Source organism: Rousettus aegyptiacus, unplaced genomic scaffold (genome assembly GCF_014176215.1).
Source record: "Rousettus aegyptiacus isolate mRouAeg1 unplaced genomic scaffold, mRouAeg1.p scaffold_m13_p_11, whole genome shotgun sequence".
NCBI lineage: Eukaryota > Metazoa > Chordata > Mammalia > Chiroptera > Pteropodidae > Rousettus > Rousettus aegyptiacus.
Window position 1 is genome coordinate 75,103,899 of NW_023416286.1, and position 19,364 is coordinate 75,123,262.

The window sequence follows — 19,364 nt, forward strand, 5'->3', positions numbered from 1 at the left end:
TGGAGAGGGTAGAGCACGTCAGACAGGAAAACAACCATTAGAAGTTGATATGGTGAAAGGTGGCGAGAACCCGAAGAAAGGCTGACCACCACAGTGGGGATAAACTGGTGAAGAGAGCTGGACAGGTATTTGGAAGGAAGAACTGGCAGATATACAAGTCAGGTTGAGGCAGGTAGAGAATAACAGATAGGAAAGAGTCCAAGAAATCTCTCCAGGTGTAGAGATTCCTGACTCGATACCTCAGTAAATGGGGTTGCCTTTTTTTTTTTTTTTTCCAGCTAGAAAAACAGAAGGAGGAACATGTCTTATTTAAGTGGTAGACTCTGAGTAGTTTTTGTCGTGTTAAGGTTGCTTTCAGACTGCTAGTTGGAAATGTCTTCTGCCTCTCTGTGGTGCTTAGGAGAGAGACTGAGGTATAGATACTTTAGGATCGTTCCCTTCAAGTTGTGGTAGAAGCCATGGGAACCGAGGAAAACCTATCCAGATGAGAACAACTCAACGTCGAAATCTTGGTAACATTTATGCAACAGGTAAAAGAAGAGGTCTCTGCAAAAGAAACTGAGGAAAAGTAACCAAAAACATAGAAAACTAAATATCGTCACTACATGGAAATGAACTCAGAACAGCCAAATAAGGTATTATCCTTAGACCATGAGCTTTTTGCTTTCAATAAAGTACATTTTTATTATAGGATTTTTTTTGTTTATTTATATTTGATTTCCAGATAAGAAAGGCTAAGCCTCTGTGTTAATACATTTTCTGTCCTGTAATTACTAATTCACATTCTCACTCTACTTGTCCACTTCTGACCAGCAGAATATCCTGATTTATTAAAGCACTGATTTATAGTGTACAGAGGCATTATAGGGTCATGGTTAAGACTGAAAACTTTGTCGTTAGACTCTCAGGGTTTGAGTCCCACCTCTAACACATACTAACTCTGGGTGAGGTGGGGTTGGCATTACAACTACTTATCTGGAAGTTGTCAAAATTAAATGAGTTCAAATCCATAAAGCTCTTAGAGCAAAGTGTGGTATGTGGAAAGTGCTATCTGCTTTAACAAATATTATTTTTATCAAAGAGATCCATTATAGAATTGTATCAGGAAGGTCTTATTTACACATAATGAAAAAGGTAGTCGATTCATTCAGCCAGACAATTCAGTGGGGTAGAGACTAACATATTGATTACTGTTTGATTAAATTGACAAGACCAAATGGGTCAAACAAATTATAGAACAGATGGGTCTGTTTGGCCTAAAAAGTAGTTTTATACTTAAAATGTTAGAAAAATCAAGATTAGGAAAGGCATCCAGTTACCTGAAAACCTTAATTTGTTCCTTAAAAATAGCAATTTGTAACAGGATTAATTTCTAACTTTATATTATTTATATTTCTTAGCAAAAGCAGAAAATTTTTGACTTTCAAAACTATAAAATCAAATATCCTTTACTGAGCACCAGTCATCTGCCAGGCTCACGCCCTGTGCATTTCTAAGTTTTACAGCAGTGCTGTAAGAATAGTGTTTCCATTTAACAGGTGAAAAACAGTGTTTCAGAAAACTTAACTCCCTGGCCTGAGATTGAACTGAGCCTGAATTTGTCCATGCACTCTGCCTGATTTCAAGGTCTGTGTTCTTTAATGCCACCTTAACCCCACCAAGAGAGAAGGCAGCCTGGCGCTACCCCTGGACAAGTCAGGGGCTTTGTAATCTCAGCTCTAGGTTTCTGTTTCCTCATTTTAAAAGTACCTAATTTCCTTCCAGATTTAAATCCTGTGAACTTTGATGAACTAATGTAACAGAAACCAGAAGACAAGATAGGAATCTTGATTCTGGTTTTTTCTCCCTCATATGCAAATACCATTCCTCAAGTGAAACAGATTGTCACAGCAAATATGTTGAGCCTTGAGTGTAATGAGGCTCATTTGTCAGTGTCTGGGGCCCCGTAACTTTATAAAAGTTAAACAGGGAATAATTTCAGAAATGCACTTCTGAACCAAAGAAAATGCCTGTTTCCTGTTGCAAAAGGTGTTCCTTTTCAGTTGCTTGAGAAAATAATAGAGAAGCTGACGCGAGAACATGGGTGTTTTGTTTGACCCGAGCTTTTTCAAACTGCACATTCCTCTTACGTGTATTGCTCGCACGTCATTTTAATATGAAAGGGCACCTGTCTTTTGTCTCGGTACACATTTACCTTTCAGCATTTCAGATGGTGAAATGGGAGGTACCTGAAAAAGTTATTTTTGTTCCGTGGGTTTTGGGAATCCATTCAATACCTGGTGTTTTCTTTAGACTTTATTATGCCTTCTGCTGGGTAAATGTCATGAAAATGCATTTAGTGACTCTTAATCCTTTTCTTTAACTAAAATTGAAAGACAGCAGTTCTCATAATAAGTTTGTTGACTGTTTCAAGGGAAAAAAAAAAAAAAAAAAAAACCCTGACGTTAGTTTTCATTTTCCCAGGACACTGAATTTAGAGTTCTGTTTAAATAATGCCTGTGAATGTACATGCACAAAATGGCTCATATACACATAAAGTTATGTTTGACACGAACCCTAAATGTGGAATTAAAAAGAGTGTTTTAGAACAAAAATTAACAAATCCTCCTTTTTTGGTATATTCTCTTTTTATCTTTACAAGGCTGTTTCACTTTTGAAAATAGATCCTCTTGCTATTAGTTTGGTTGACATTTTCCTTTTTGGGGGGTTTTCATAGTTTTTAGTCCAGTTTTTTTAAAGAATTGGAGGAGGAAGAAGTTGTGCTGAAAAATGGTTAGATTTTTTTGTTAAGTACAAAAGGTGGAATCGGTTTATGGGTTCGTCATGGACGTAGAGACCTTCACTTCAGAACTGAGGGCCTCGAAGTTACTAACCCACCCCTTGGGTGTCAAGCTACCAGTTACTCAGCTTGCGTTCTTGATTTTTCTTATAAAGTAGCAACTTAATATCTCAACTTAAAAAATCACTGAGACTTATTGGTGAAGACATAGACCATGCCATTTTCTATCATTTTATTATTTCATAGGATTAATAAGCAAAAATCAAAGATGACCTGATGGTGGAGTCAAAACTTATGGTTATTTTGAAAAATGTTAAATAAATTTTCAACGATTTTGCCACTGGTGTACTTGTGGGTTAGACAAAGGAGTGAAGAAGGTGGGCGTGCTGTTTTTATTTTTAGCTCATTTCTAGAGAAAACAGTGTTGAATAACCCATTTGCAGAATCCTAATTCAAACGAGCTTAAAGACAGTTCACCATTCCTGAAGAAATTACTAGAAATCATGTTTACTGTTGCTGTCATGCAGCCTCCTGCAGAGCCGCTGTGAGCAGTAGCAGCCGGGACACTCGGAGACGCCTGACTTATTGTCCAAGCCAACTCTTTCCACAAGAAAATTTTCATGGAAAGTGTATCTACCATTCTGTCCTTACCACTAACTTTTTAATATTAGATATAACTTTCTATTTTCTAGCAAGATTTTAAAAGAAGGTAGGATAGAAGAAGAAGTCTGTCTTTTATTATATCCTTCAGGGCTCATTTAAGCACACTTCAATATAGCTTACAAACTTATATATCATTTCAATTAGTTTTTATTCACATTATGAAGTTAGTTGCTATTATCTTAATTTGTTGATAAGATTATACCCTTTAAATTGCTTCAAAGCACAAGCATAAAATATAATGTTCCATTTAAATACAGTGCAGCAGTCACTAAAATTGTTCTTGTATTCATTTCTAAGATTTGACTAGTTCAAAGAGAGCATTTATTGTTTTGTTTTGTTTAATGAAATGCTAGGCACTTGGTGGTTATAATCGAAACCTAGGTCTCTCTTGAGCGAAGGAGAGAAGCCAGCTCTCTGCCAGGTCAGAGTAGTCATCTCCTTTTCCTCCATCCCCGTAGCTTAGCCTTTAGTTTTGAAAAGAACTTCGAAGGTCTTGTTTTCTTTTTTCCTTTCTTCCTTTTAAAGCCTGAAGATAGAATACCCAAAGGCCACAGTTTTGTTAACGAGGCAATGGGAGCAAGAAATATTATGCATAAGATGTTTTGAAATAGTAAAAAAGAAAGTATACATTTCTGTAAGAAAATTTCCAAGGAAACTCATTTATCATTCAGAAAATTAAGTTTACTATTTTCTGATATACTTCCTCTCTCCTCCCATCCCCAGGGAAGGTTTGCATTCTTTATTATGTGCCTTCACTAATTACTTAGCCCCTAATAACTTATAAGCTTTATGTCATTTTCCTTTCTTTTATTCATGAATAAGAAAGTATCTGCCTCTTGTATTTTTAAGGCCTATTCTCTTGTCTTTCTTTAGTTAAAATACAGTTGACATACAGCATACTAGTTTCAGATGCACAACATAATGATTCAATATTTGTATATGTTGTGAAATGATCACTACAATAAGTATAATTAACATCCATCAACATGCATAGATACAGATTTTTTTCTCATGATGAGAACTTTTAAGATCTACTCTCAGCAACTGTCAAATATGCAATATAATATTGTTAAACTATAGTTGCCATGCTGTACATTACATCCCAGGACTTATTTTATAACTGAAAGTGCATACCTCGTGCCTACCTTCACCCATCTGCCCACCCTTGTCTTTCGTGATCACTTATTGCAGTTGATTCCACCTCCTAGAATACTTTTCAGATTCTGCCCTGTTTCCCTGCTCCACGTTTGTGGGCTCGTAGAATTCCTTGACATCAGTTACTGCTTTCCCTGCTCCTCCTCTTTAAAATACCCATCTTAGGAACACTGCCAAACATCTAAGCTCCTACTTTCTGATCCTTCCTCCTTCCCAGACTCGGCAGAATATAGTAACTTGTCATCGTCCACAGTGGCCATTGTGCATAACTGTATTGAAAGTGGCTGGGGCAGAGGGAGCGCCTTCTGTGTGGGGTCATTGCCCTTTTGGTTACTAGGTGATGTATCTGACTCCATCCTGACCCTCCCCCTCATAAGGAAGACCTTCATTTTTTAATGAGCAGAGGAGATCCCAAAGATATCTTTTGAATTCTGTTTGAATTGGGCGAGCCTTTTCAGATAATCACTCATTTCCTGATGCCCAGAACTCTCAATTCAAAGTATTTGACAAGAATATTGTGTTTATTACTGAGAAGACTGTTAGAATCTTGAGGTCCTAAGTTGAGAATTAATGATTATTTTATAGCCAAAATACTCCATTATCCACTCATCCCAAATGAACAATGTGTGTCATATACCCTAATTCAGTAAGTTAGCATAATCAGGGAGCCTACGAAGAGCACAGGTGCCTTGTCCTTATATCAAAGGTCAGCGAACTTTCTATGGTCTCAGATAGTAAATACTTCAGGTGATGCAAGCTATACATTCTCTATTGCAACACTCAATTCTGCATCACTGGAAAGCAGCCATCAACAATATGTAAACGAATTAATATTGGCTGTATTCCAATAAAAACTAACTTATGGATGCTAAAATTTGAATTTCATGTAATTTTCAAGTGCAACTAAATGGTACCCTTTTGATTTTTTTCAACCATTTAAAAATTTAAACACCATTCTTAGCTCACACGTTGAACAGAAAAACAGGCCAGAGACAGGATTTGCCCTGGGGGGGTCACAGTTGACCACCCCCTCCAGTAAATTTTCACGGGGAAAATTGTTAAACAGCGAGAACAAAAGTAGAAGTAGACTGTTATAATTTTGAGGAAGAAATTAGAATATTAAGTGCCTAAAGTGGGTGTACAAGAAAATCCAGAGAGCACCTGAAACGACAAACTGTCCCTACGGTTGGCCGTACCAGCCTCTAAGATCCTTCTCGAGGGATCTTAGAGGACAAGACTGGAAGCTCTTGTCCTCCTCCCCTTGCCCTTGCTGCTTTCTAGGCCCAGCCCTGATACGGAGCCCCTTCCTCTCACTTGACCTGAAATGGCCAGGTGAGGGTGTAGCAAGCTTGTCTAATCCCAGTCGTACTCATATGACACTTCCTCACCGGGGTAAATACACACATCCTCTTACCATGCAAATGAGAAATACTTTTACCCAATTAAGAAAACCCTTTATTCTTTGCTTCTTAGGACTTAACACTCCTCTGTAGCTGGTTGCATAGTAACACAGGAGATAGCTCGGAGATGCCTGTTGATGACAAAGAGTCAGTGGGCTGAGCTCATTGCCCCAAAGGTGGCTGTGTTTTTAAAGACATGGTTTATATCAAGCTGAGTTTATTAGAATCCATACTCATGATGTAAATTCAAAAGACATATAGGGATGATCTGTAAAAAAAAAAAAAAGTCGTTAATAGTTGCTATTCATATACTACATAGTAGCCCTTGCCAGCAAGTCTCTTTATATTAGCAATCTTGCTGATTTTTATTTATTTTTTAATTCTGTTAAATTCTGGTCAATAGACACCTGCAGAAAAAGATTTTTGTTTCCACGGGACATCCAGAATGAGTCAGGAGCTGACGTTTGGGGTTAATCTAGTTGGTAGGCTGGAGCTCCGTCAGAGTTATCTGGAGCTTCCTGTGGGCCACAGTTAGTGCATCAACATTTCTAGGTTTAACTGATCCGTACTAGTCACTGGCTTCTGAAAAGGCCGTCTGCTCCTGAAAGGACTCATATAGAAATCACTTATTTAACAATAGAATGAAATAGAATGAAAATCTTGTGTTCAATTTGGTGTAGTTTTCCCGTGTAGATATTACTTACTCATCTCATTTACAGGGCTTAGTAGTTGTGTGTGTGTGTGTGTGTGTGTGTGTGTGTGTGTGTGTGTGTGTGGTGGTGGTGGTGATTTTTTTCATTCGGTCACTTGCCGTGGCACCAGCTCTGAGCTCTGAGGATACTAAAATAGTAGAGACTTGGTCCTTGACCTCCACATATTCAGAAACTGGTAGAGGAGAAAGGCATCTCAACAAAATCCATATGATATACTGTCATAGGTGGTTTAATAGCAATAGGAAGTGAGTAATTTGGAAGTACCTAAGAGAGTAGAACTTTTTCTGTGACAAATTTTAGATTGGGAAAGAATTACCCACTCCACTGTAGCCTAGTGAAAAGTGCTGGATTTGCAGCCAAACACATCTTCGCACTAGCCTTGGTTTTCTCATCTGTAAAGTGGGGTCAACATTACTCACTTGGTTTTCTCATCTGTATACAGGGATCAACAAATAGCCCTCTTCGCCATCTCAGGCCCTTTTCTCCAGAGGCCATGTTTGGCCAAGCAGCATGTTGTTGACTACTGGATGGGAGGGACAGAGGAGGGATCAGTTTTTCTGGGGTTGCGTGGGGACAGGGCTTCCAATCTGAATGAGAGCCAGGAAAAAGCACACCTGGGTCAACTATTGTCCTGCTCCCCCTGGGAGTGCGTTGGACAATGGATAGTGTATCTTTTCCCAGCAATGCCTTTGCATATTTTACCGTCCTTACGAGTTGACTGAGGGACCTGGTCAAATTACATACTACTTCAGACTGCTTTTGACTGTGAGTTTGAACACTAGAACCAACCTGATGATTCCTCGGGGCTCGCCCTAATTCCTGTCACTGAAAAAGGTATTTAAACTTCACACTATTAAGATATCTTGGATTCTTTCCCAATAGATGGGCAAAAAAAAGTAGATGTTTATGAACTATATGAACCTGATACCTAATTTCTGAAGGTGGTGGAGTGCTTTACATTTTAATGAAATTTTGTATATTTTCTCAGGGACCGATAAATGGATAAATGTATCCTAAAATAGCCTTAACCCATCTAAGTGATGTACATTTTGGAAGAATATCGAAACAAAACATAACTAATTACCTTTTGTAATGCTTTGTTGAGCCTTCGAGCCAGATCAACCTAGGCAGAGTTCTGCTACCCCAGTGTGGTCTACCACTGGCGGTTACATCCGGTAGCAAACAGCCTATGCTTTGATATTTTCACTGCAAAGTAACTTACCTGTAATTGAGAATGCAAGTGTTACCTGACTTGCCAGATGTCACAGCAGGAGAGAAGAGATTGAAACCCCCATCCGTCCCACCCCAAACCTGCTGGCGAAATGGTTAGGTTTCCCAAATGGAAAATCCCACTGAAAACTAATATCCCAACCCATCGTGCTGGCTCGGTTTTTTACAGAAAAGTGATGGCGTACCAAAGCGTGTGTCCCTCTGTTTCTTCCAGGAGAGAAACCCTACAAGTGTACTTGGGAAGGCTGCACCTGGAAGTTTGCTCGTTCGGATGAACTGACGAGGCATTACCGCAAACACACGGGAGTGAAGCCATTCAAGTGTGCGGACTGTGACCGCAGCTTTTCCCGGTCAGACCATTTGGCACTGCACCGCCGGAGGCATATGCTCGTGTGAGGAATGCTGCCTGTCCAGCTGAGCGTGAGAGCTGGATCTCTTAGCGGCACCCAGTTCAGCAGGGCTGAATCCCCTTCACAGTGTTAACACAAAAGGGCATCACCGTCCCACGATGTCTGAAACCAGAGCAGGAAAAAGAAGGAACCCTTCTCCTTTGGGTCTGAAGGTAAAACCCCATCGCGACTACACGAGAAACGTCTTCACGCTGGCCTGGGAGATCGGTGACACAAATGCTGAAGAGACAGGCATTGTTTTCCGTGCTGTGTACTCTGCCACTTAAAGATGTTTGTAGCTTGTACATTTTCTGAGCTGTCAGACATTTTGTTATTGATACTTTAGAGGTCATGTACCGCAAATTGATGGCGAGAGCAAGACCTTCTAAATTGGGATTATTCTCCCATCATCCCACCTCTTAACCCCTTTTTACAGAAATTTTAGTTACGATCTGAGTGAGATAGAACACACATCCAATCTGTTAACCAGCAAGCAGCATGAAAGTAGAAAAGAAGAAGCTGTTGGAGAGGTTTCATCACCTGAAAATAAAGGGGCACTCAGGCAGCCCTTTGCCGTAGCGATGGCGGCAACTAGATGTCGCCCACGACTTGTCATTATGCCATGCCCTGAAGAAAACCAACATTGAATCTTTCATTTGTTTGTTGTTGATTGTTTTCGTTTCGTTTCGATTCTGTTTTGTTCATCTGTTCGAGCAGAGGGGCAGCGACATTTCGGTTGGAGTCTAGTCCCGGTGTCTGCCCTGGCCTGGACTGGCACAGAGGTGTTCTGTAGTTGAATAGGAAGAGCCTGTCTAAAAAACTACTGCCCCACTTCAAATTGCAGTGTTCTGTCACTTAGGCATCGTCTCCTCCTGCCCTTAGTATTTGATTACAAGGAATCGGTGGGGGGAAAGAAACTTTCTTAGACACACTGGCACCAAGGTAAGAGGTGAGGCTGCCCAGGCAAAGTCAGTGAACATGAAAAATCAGACAAAGCAGAGATGGAAATAATGCGCCTCTTGAGGAGAAAAGCAATAATGAATAAAAGGACTTTTCTACAATAACTTCACTGAGGACTCACGTTACCAGTTTTCATACTTACTAAAGGGATTGTAAAAAACACCCCAGCATTTTAGATGTCTTGGTTACATTTACGGCACTGAGGTAATCTCTCTGCTGTTTGTTGTCCTGCTTGGTTGACTACCACAATTAAAGATTATGCTCCCCTTTTCTTGTTTGAAAACAGTTATTTTGTGACTAGAAAGGCCAGGGAGGCATGGCAGGGCATTAACTCTTGGGTTAATGGGTCAGTTCTCCTTGGAACTGAGTCAGTGGAAAGGGAGGGCTCCCTGAGGAAAGCCTGACATGGTGCTAGTTCCTCCCCTGGAGAGCCGAGGATAAGCGACTCTCCAATAGGTTCTTCTATACAGATTCCATTTTCTAAACTGCTTCAGGACCCAGTGGTTCTGCATCGACCTCTGCAGGGATGTCGAAGCCACTCATCCTGTGCTGAGGGTGAGAGGAAATTACAGTCCCATCAACCCCCTAAAATTATGAGCCTTTTTGGCAACTAGCAAAGTATATAGTAAACAAAGCAATACATCACCAACAAGCATTCTTTCAGAAAAATTATCATATTTTTTCCCCACTAAAAGCTGGTTTTGTTTTGTTTTGTTTTGTTTTGTTTTTTTTGGCTTTAAGTGGCTAAGGGGCTTGGTGAGGTTTTTAGTTATTGTTAAGATTTTTATAGCTTAGATATAAAAGGTTGCCAGCATATAGGCCTTTGCAATATATTTTAATTACGAACACTTGATTTGGGGAATTGCACCAATTAACCTCACAATATTACTAGCTCATTTTTTAATGTTTAAACATTCTGAAATAATTTTCAGTTGCAGAATTATCCTTTTTAGGGTCATCTTCTAATTCAGATAATCTTATTCTGATGAAGCAAGAACTATAAACATTGAAACAATTTATGTTGGATGGTATTAAAAGGAATTTTTTTTAAATGTTCAAGCAACAGCAAAATGATTTTCAGGTAAAATTCTGTCTTCAAAAATATGTGCTCTACTTTTTCTGCCAGGTCTGAAATATCAGGAAATTTCCCTCTAACAAGGGCTGTGATTCTATTGATGAATAGCTTCTTTAGCTACACAATCTACTACCCACTAAGCACGGGGTTTTGTGGTTTTTGTTTTTTACCAACTGGAAAGTTGTTTGTTTGTTTGTTTGTTTGTTTTAAATCTGTACTGTATGCAACGCCTATTTCTCATTGCCTGTGACCATTTGGAGTAGAAAAAGTTTTCTCGATGCACGCCAGCATTGGTTATTGGTCAGCAGCAAAGAACAAGAGAGTGGCCAAGATAGCCGTGGAGCCCTCTCTGCTAGTTCTGAAACCTAGTTGGCAGGTAGTAGGTGAGTCACTCGGGTGAAGTGTAGACTTGATTCAGTTCTCCCTGCTCTCATAAGAAGGCCGGTCCTGCTCTCTGCTGAGAGATGTCTTGAGTGTTACAGGTAGAAATGGTTTTGAGAACCCATAGAACTGACAGGCAGTGGGAGCCTCCTGAGTGACAGCTTGATTTAAATTTAGCACAGAACTAAATGAGCTGCTCCTCTCTAATAACATAGGAAAGATTCAGGAAAGTGTGAGTTTTTTCCCTCACCCTCTGAAAGTGGAAACCAGACTGAGACAGTAAGTTAACTGACAAAACCTGTCAGCATTACACCGTTCCCCCGCTTTTGACATATCGTTACTTCTGAGGAGGGATCCAAGCACAAGTAGTGAATGAGTTACCGATATAGCCCAGGACTGAAACTTATCGAGGTTTGTCTGAGGACATAGCAAATGCTCTTTGTTGAGTTTTCTACAAATGTTTCCCCATGGAAAGGAAAGTGGTTTGAGAGAAAAGGAACTGGATTTTTAAATAGAAATACCTTTGGGCATGGAAAAGCCTCCTCCATTTCATCTTACATTCATTCTTGCCTCTTTCAAAAAGCACAGTAGATGACGAACAACAGAAAAGAAGTAGAATCCGAAGGACTCGTCGGTGGTTCCCTAGCTAGAATTGTTCTTTGGTTGTGAATTTGAATCTGTTCAGTGTGCAGCGGGGCGTGTGTGCATCTCTGAGAACATAGTTAGACTCAGGTGGCGGTATGGCTTGAGAAGCCATCTGACTGTCTCCTTGCATTGTAGAGATTGAGTTCAAGGGAATTGATGTTATTTGAAAAGTTATAAGGTTCAGGCTTTGAGGTTTTCAAAGATTCCTTCTTCATGTTCTGATCCTAAGTTGTTAGGAGAACGAGTCACGCTTCCCCGTCCTCGTCCAGCCCCATCCTGTCCACTGTGTTTGGACTCTGAGAAGCCTGCTCGATAACTTGTCTTAAGTTCTATTAAGACATTTAGACTGAAATTTCTAATGGCTTTACCGTAAAGATTATAGTACTGCCTGGCATTACCTTTACAAAACATTATAGGACGTTTATTTTCAAAAGCAGTTAAATAACAGTAACATCAACCACATTGGGGAAAAAAAAAAAGAGCACTTTTTATTCACTTTAAAATTAAAATGGAAAATAGGAAGAGGATTGTCAGGGGGCAAAAACTTCCAAGAAGCTACAGTGTTTACAATGCCAGTTCCAGATGATTAGAAAGGCCATTCTCGTTACGGTTGAAATTCTGAAGAGCTCATACGAAGATTGTGTTCATTTTTATACTTTTTAAACTTCAAATTGCCATTTGTGTTTTAAACATAAATATAATTCTGCACTTTGAAATCAGTTCATTAGAATGATAACATGTATATGGATAAAGATGCAGTATTCCTTATTCTGTACTTTATTTATTATACTTACCAAAGCTGCAATTGAATAAATCTGGTGAGGTGAGGCCTTCAAATGTACTAATACGCCTTTGTTATGTTGTTATGACTGCTTAGAAATGTAGCCAAGATGTTGTTATAAAGCTGTCTTAACATTTATAGTAAGGTTTGACAGAATTTAAGCAGTGTTAAGAATACCAGCATCCATACATAATACATTGATAGTCTTCATATAAGGGACTGAACATGAAGTAATTCTTACAGATCATAATAGGCCCAGGAAGCCTTAATACTCATATCATAGTCCATAATCCAATCTCAGATTGTGCTCTTTACTAATGCCTGTAAATTTAGGAGGTAAATGTATTCTACAACTTCATTGACCAAATCTCTTCCTTCACTTTTTCTGAGGTAGTGCATTTCATTTAAAAATCTTTCACTTTGATTTGGTTTTATTTTAAAAAGAGGTTTGCTGAGTTATGTCTTCCATGTTACATTTCTACGTATCCCCACACTGCCGTCCACTTACCTGCACAGGCACCCCCAACACATGCACACCTGTATACACATCTGTATATGCAGCAGCCAGTAGGCTCATAAATGTCAACAAAGAACTTTTTTAAAAGAATGAATTTGTAATAATCCATGCTGTCTAGAAATGTAAGTTATTTACCTTATTAGGGAATCAGCTTATAATGCTATATATGACTTTGCCTGCATTTTATAGTTAAGAAGTGTACATAAAATTTTTAAATGCTATATTTTCACAGTTTCATTATAGAATAATGTCTGTTTAGCGACCCATGTCCATTGGTACTTTAAATATACTAAATACTGTGCAATTGCAATAGAAATTCAGATTTTCATAAAAAATGAAATAGGATACTGCATCTTTAAAAAATAGAGTGAAATATTTTACTGTATTCGTAACATATGTGATAGTGAAAAAAGTATTTTCAAACTCACAAATTTTACAGAGGTTGTAAATAGTTTGATGAACTATGTTGGGAAAAAGAGCTTCTAGTTTTCATCACAATAAAAAAAAAAAAACTTGTTCAGATATGCCTTGTATATCTTACACAGAATTAGCGATGTTGCCATGGGAACTCTGTTCCACTTTCTCACAGCACATTTCTTGTGCTCTGAAAAAATGGAGTGGCCACTTATCTCAAATTAGCCAGGATGGTTTAAAATACAGTGAAGTCATTTTAAGTTGCAAACAACTGATTCCAAACTCAAATGTCTTTACCTGAAAGGGGAAAACAGTTGCACGGGATTTTACTTGTGCTTAAAAATAAATAAATAAAAATTAACAATTGTTCTCTTCCTCCTCAACAAAGTAGTTCTTGATCAAAAACACTATACAGGTGTTTATTCTTGTTTAATTCCGGAGGGAATACTTTCAGGAGTAGCTACATGTCGACAAGATTAAATTATAGATATGGCCACATGTTAAACAAATCTATACTGACAATGGGAATAAGCTAATGCCCATTTTCAGACATGAACTAAAAGCTAAAGTGCCTGTCAATAAACATTATGACCAATGAGATATTCCTGTACTTTTACAAGCAATAATTCTTCTTGAGACTGGGTTTTTCCTCCACATTTGGGAAACACATGCACACAGAGTAAATATATGCACATAGTAAATTGAATCTGTTCACACACCCACAAAAATTCTTTGGTGTCTTTTTAAGTATACGTAATCTTGTTTATGTTAGCATTTCTTAATTTAATCTTTTTACTTACAGAATGTAAGAATGCAAATTTGAACATTCAGGTTATCTTTAACATACGCTATGGCATATGGCAATTATAATTTTGAGATTAAAAACTTTGCTATGATTGGCCCCAAACTTAGGAAGCACTGAGTGTGCCTCAAAAAGTTTTGCTCAGTTATCAAATTTATTTAGGGCAAAACTCTGAAGATATTTGGTTGTTTTACTTTATTTTATCCACTAATATCAAATGCACAAATCCATCTCTGTATTTATTTCCTTTTTTCCTGATATCTGTTATCTAAGAAGTATTTTGGAATGAATATTGACACAATCATGTATCCCTAAAAAGTCTACTGAAGTATAACTGACATTTAATAAGCCTAGCTTTTAACCAAGGTTTGTAATGAGTCCTGGAAATTTCTAGATTTACATTTAGAACTTCCCAACTTTTTCCTATAATTATTTTACTGCTAAAAGAGTCATGAATAGAAACATACAATGAGATCGTATGAATAGACAAGAGCCTTCGAAATTCTCCAGCCCTGCCATCTCAGTGTAGACCTACCCAAACAAGCTATTGAGGGCTATCAGTAAAATTATACTCTTTCAGAGCCAAACATTTGGTAAGAGCAATTTAAAAAGTATAATGGTGATGTAACACTCGGGCTTTAGTGAAGACAATCAGGATGGTCTCTAGAACCAGACTGCAGGCCTAGAAAACCATGTACTGTTTCCTCCTTCAAGTTTCAGAAAGAAGGGAAAGGAGGAGGAAATATACCAGGATAGCGTGTAAAATAACCAATGGAGTCTCAAAGGAAAGTCGCTGGGTTCCTTGACCTCACGGAAGCCAGCTCTTCCGACAGGGCTGCATGCTGGAAGTTGTCTGAAAGTATAAATGAACTTGAGAAAGGTCAAAAATTTCACCAGCCATGAAATAATGGCTATTTTAATTAAGCTCTTACTATGTGCCAAGCACTATACTAGGTAATTTTTAGATACATTGCCTCCCGTCTGTACAATAGTTCTACATTTTATGGATGGGAAACTGAGGCATGGAAAGAGTGACTGGGTTGAACTCAAACATGGAAATAGTGAATGGCAGAGTGGGGACATGAAGCTACCTGTCCCTGGCTCTGAAGCCTGTATTCTTTCCACCATACCACACTGCACGTGTGTTCCCAGCAGCCAACTTTCCATATCTAACTTCTAAGTAGTTTTATTATGGATGCATAGTCGTCATGTTTTCCAAGAAAGATACAGGGACGTGATATAGCACATGATTTGAAATCAGTTTTCTGGAAAGACACATGAGGGGAAGCGCAAAGTGCAACAACCAGCACTTTCTCCCTGAACTTGTCATTTTCCTCCTAAATGTTTGGCCTGAAGACCCAAAAATTATCACATAGCATTTTAGCTTGATTGGGTGTTCACAATTCTTATGTCTTTGTAGGTATACTAAAAAACCTTTCCTGCTAGAATCTGCTTAAAGTGCATTTGAAATTTTGACCTCCATGGAGCTAGTCATTAATAGCAGAGCCCACTCTTGGCAGTTGTTAATGGAGTGGCAATCGCAAACGTTCGGATGGTGATCAAGGAGAGAGAACAGATCATTCCTTTTTAGATTTCTCACCTAACAGCACTGCCTTGGAATGTTTTAAATAATCTTATAAATAATTTGTTTATAGTATTGTTGGTTTAATTGAATTTTTTTGTGAGAAGCTGTCCAACATCAGAGAAATGAACACCCCCCACCCCCACCTTTTCTGTGTAGAACAAGGTCTCTGACAGTATTGATTCATGGAAGTACTAATGGACTTAGAAAACATTAAGAGAATGTCGTTTCTCATGCGTTTCTTTTTCTGAAAATGAATCGCCTGAATTATGATCTTTCTTTCTCCCTGTTACTTGGCTAAGGGAAGAGATAAAACCTGCATAAACAAATTTCCTTCTGTGCTGAAAGCAAGTGCTCTGTGTGCACAACCCACGTTGGAAGGGACTCTTCTCAGTTAATTGGGTTTCACAAGCAATAATTTCTCAACAACAAAACCACAACTTTGAGTTGAAAAGAGATGAATAGTGGAAATAGTCACATCAGTATTTTTTTCTTTCTAGACTTCATCTCTAGAAATTGTAAATGTTTGACAACAGAGTCTGCTCTTTGTGCAAAGCAAGAACCAATGACTCTTTGTGAGTATTATATCTTGCTTTTTCCAAAGCTGACTTACTAAGACTTTTCCAGAGATTCATTTTATGTTGAGAAATGAGGGTGAATAGGAGAGAAGGATTTGGGTCAGATTCTAGTAAAAGTGCCCAAGTAATCAAAAAAAGATGTTTTAAGGACACACCAACATCTTTCCTTCCTGCTAATTTCATGCTCCAAAGATATAGCATAAAACATAGAAAATGCTTTTGCCCTACTTGTGTTCCTAGTTTTCCCATAGCAGAGTTTGTAAGTACATCCAGACTATAGTATGCATTTTGTTCCTCAAACTTTATTACATTGGATGGGTATTCTTGAACTGGGGCACTGGTGCCTATATTCAAGGCTCTTTCCTATCAACTTGTCTGTCCACAATTCGTTGTGTTTGAAAATTCATTTTTAAAAATCACCACCACCACCACCACCCCCTCATGGAATGGTGGCTATATTGTTTTGTTCATGTCTGTGGAACACATTGCATCACATGGCAAACCAAATCTCTGTGGATGTGAGATAACTACTTACAAAACCAGCTTGAAAACATCGTCTTATGTATTATGTCACCCTGCATCACAATGCAATTATGTGTATCATAACATGCTCATTTTAAAAAAGAGAAACCAGCAGATTCATGTTTGTTCATAGAAGAATGTACTCAGAACTTTCTGGGCTGTGAAATGATGCGAACAGACCACCTTTAAGATACCCACCTGCCACTTAAAATGACTCAGTTATAATTAGCAGTAGTCTAGACGTTGCTCTTGGTGTGTATGTGGGGGAGGGGTCAATTCAAACAACATATTTTTGGGATAAATCAGTCGTATTTGAAAAAAATACATGGGAATAAAGAAAAATAACATCTTTGGCCAATTTTCGAGCAGGCATCCTTTTACTTTCCCTGAACACTTAGCTCATTATACATGGTGATTGGATTACAAAATTTATCTGTGTGAACATACAAAAACATCCTTTAGTTTACAAAACAGTTATTCTAGGCTTGAAGCCCCTGAACAGCAAATTGAATAGACGTGCTGCATTTGATACACTTGACAGATGTAATTTTCCAAGAGACTCTTGGGTCTCTGACCCCAGAGAGTGACGACTGCCCAGGGGAGGTCCTGCGTGTTTAAGGATAAAACCCCCGCCAATAATGCTGGCAAGCAAGCGTGTTAATTTCTTAAATCTTCATTTGGTTTTCTGTTCAGAGTTTTAATTACAAATGAATTTATTTCTCCAGCTTATCTAAAGATCTAATTTCCCAATAGTTTCTTCTGCATTTATATACTCTGTAGTGTTTAGGTGAACCCTGTTATAAGTTTATTAATATTATGTAAGTGTTGTTCTTGTATTTATGTATAGTGTATGTATTGTAAATATATTCAGAGCTTTTTTCCTTTTACTGTAAAATGGTGATTTTTTTTGCCCTATGATAACGTAAAGGGAGACCCTCCTAATGAGATTCTCTCAGAGGATGATTATTCCAGTCTATTCTCAGAGATTTAAATGAACAAGTGTTATCGTTTTTAATGGTGTCTCAGACATATTCTGTTGGTGCATTGCTTTTCTGTATTCAACTTTCCTATGACTTGAGCTGTGAACTGAAATAGAGTTTAAACCTTTAAATGTATGCATTTGTATAATTATCTGAATGAAGGCATGAAGGTTAAATAAAGCATTTTGTATGGAACAAAACTCCCTAATTATTGCTAAGACTGACTCAGACACTTTGAAAATCACAGTTATTAACCAATCTAATTAAACCTTTGTTATGAAAAGTTTTACCATTTCTGGATAGTAAGTTAAAACAGAACAAGATAGACTCTACATGAAAAAAACGAAATGGATTTATAGAACAACCAGCACATAGAGAGAGAGTCCCAACTTAATATTTGAATGAAAGTAAAACTAAAAAGAGGTCCAGAAATATGAAGTAATATAAAAGAAAAATACATCTGTCATGGACTAAAACTGAATCTCCATGAATTACTAGTGTCAGACTTTGTATATTATTTAAATATAGAATGATCCATCTAGCACATGGTAAGGCTAGGGTATTTCTGAAGATTTTTAAGAAAACAATTCTAGAGGCTTTTGAAAATAAGACCATCAATGAGTAGAATTTTAAGTAGTTGCTAAAGAAAACACTTGAAAAATCTGTTCAAGTATCTTCCTATAGATTGTCCTTCAACTGAAGATATGCCAGAAAAATCTGTTTCACAAAAGGTGTGGTAGTAAATACTAACAATGACTTAGAATGGCGAGTGATACATGATAGATGATCATTAAAATAATATTTGAGTACTTCCTAGATGTCAGGAAGTGTTCCAAGCATCACACTTGTCCCTGTTTTTCATTACAAAAATCCCGAGTTAGGTTCTGCTATCGTCCTATTTTACAGATGAAAAAGTGAGGCATTTTAGGCAACTCTGCTGGTCCGTCTGGTTCAGTATCAGTGTCCTTAACCCCTGAAGGGCTATGCGTCAAATGACAGGAGAGGGAGGAGGTGGGAGAGAGTTAATTGCAGTGAATATCAACAAGTACCATTGGCCGTGTATGTACAAATTACCTAAATAAACAAAATACTATCCTTCATTTCATTCAGCAACCCGTAGTGTAGTTTAATAACTCATAAAAATCAGAGACAGAAATTGTTTTTGGCTCACTTTTTTACTGTTCGAATCCATTTCCAAATAAACCTTGAGTTCTGTGAAATCGTTCTATTCCACACAAAAACACTGTGCGGAGGGAGCCATGGGGGCTGCACATGACACTTCGGTCCCATCGAAGCACGTGCTCACATTGACTGGGAGGGTCAGTATGCCATGTGGCACTGACTTTCCCAAACCCTGCTGCTTTGAGCACCAGGAACAGGTCCTAGGGGAGTGATTCCAAGAGCTTCCTTGGCACATCTATGGCTACACCAACTTGACAAAAGAAATTCACTAAAGGATCATAAGATTCTTTGAGAATTAAGGCAATAAACTGTCGGTACATTTTTACTAAATTATTTGTGAAGACTTTAGCTGTGCGGGGTCCAATAAATGAGGAAAGTATCTTGTTCTACGCTCTGATGAAACATTGTATGAACTCGTACAGCTGAAACTGTCATTCAATTCATTTTGGACATGAGTTTGTAACAAAATGGTAAGGTGGACACAAATGTGATTTATACATCTTTGGCCTGATTTTTCAAGAGTTCCCTTTAGGCCACACAAGCAGCCAAACCAGCTTTCCAGCTTTGTTTTTTGTTTGTTTTTCAGTTCTCCGCAGGAAGCTTTGCCATAAGGATA

The 19,364-nt window shown here is 38.2% G+C and overlaps 1 protein-coding gene across 6 annotated transcripts in view; it reads left to right on the top strand.

The window, feature by feature from the left end:
* KLF12 (Kruppel like factor 12) overlaps positions 1-17,761 on the top strand; it is a 380,697-nt gene extending 362,936 nt beyond the window's left edge. For 5 of the 6 annotated variants that reach the window (XM_036228902.1, XM_016133384.2, XM_016133393.2 and 2 more), the window contains one exon: positions 8,155-17,761. In XM_036228902.1, coding sequence (XP_036084795.1) covers positions 8,155-8,336 — 182 coding nt within the window. In that variant the 3' untranslated portion in view covers positions 8,337-17,761. The remainder of the gene's footprint in view (positions 1-8,154) is intronic. The other variant, XM_016133392.2, reaches the window with a different exon arrangement.
* The last annotated feature ends 1,603 nt before the right edge of the window (positions 17,762-19,364 follow it).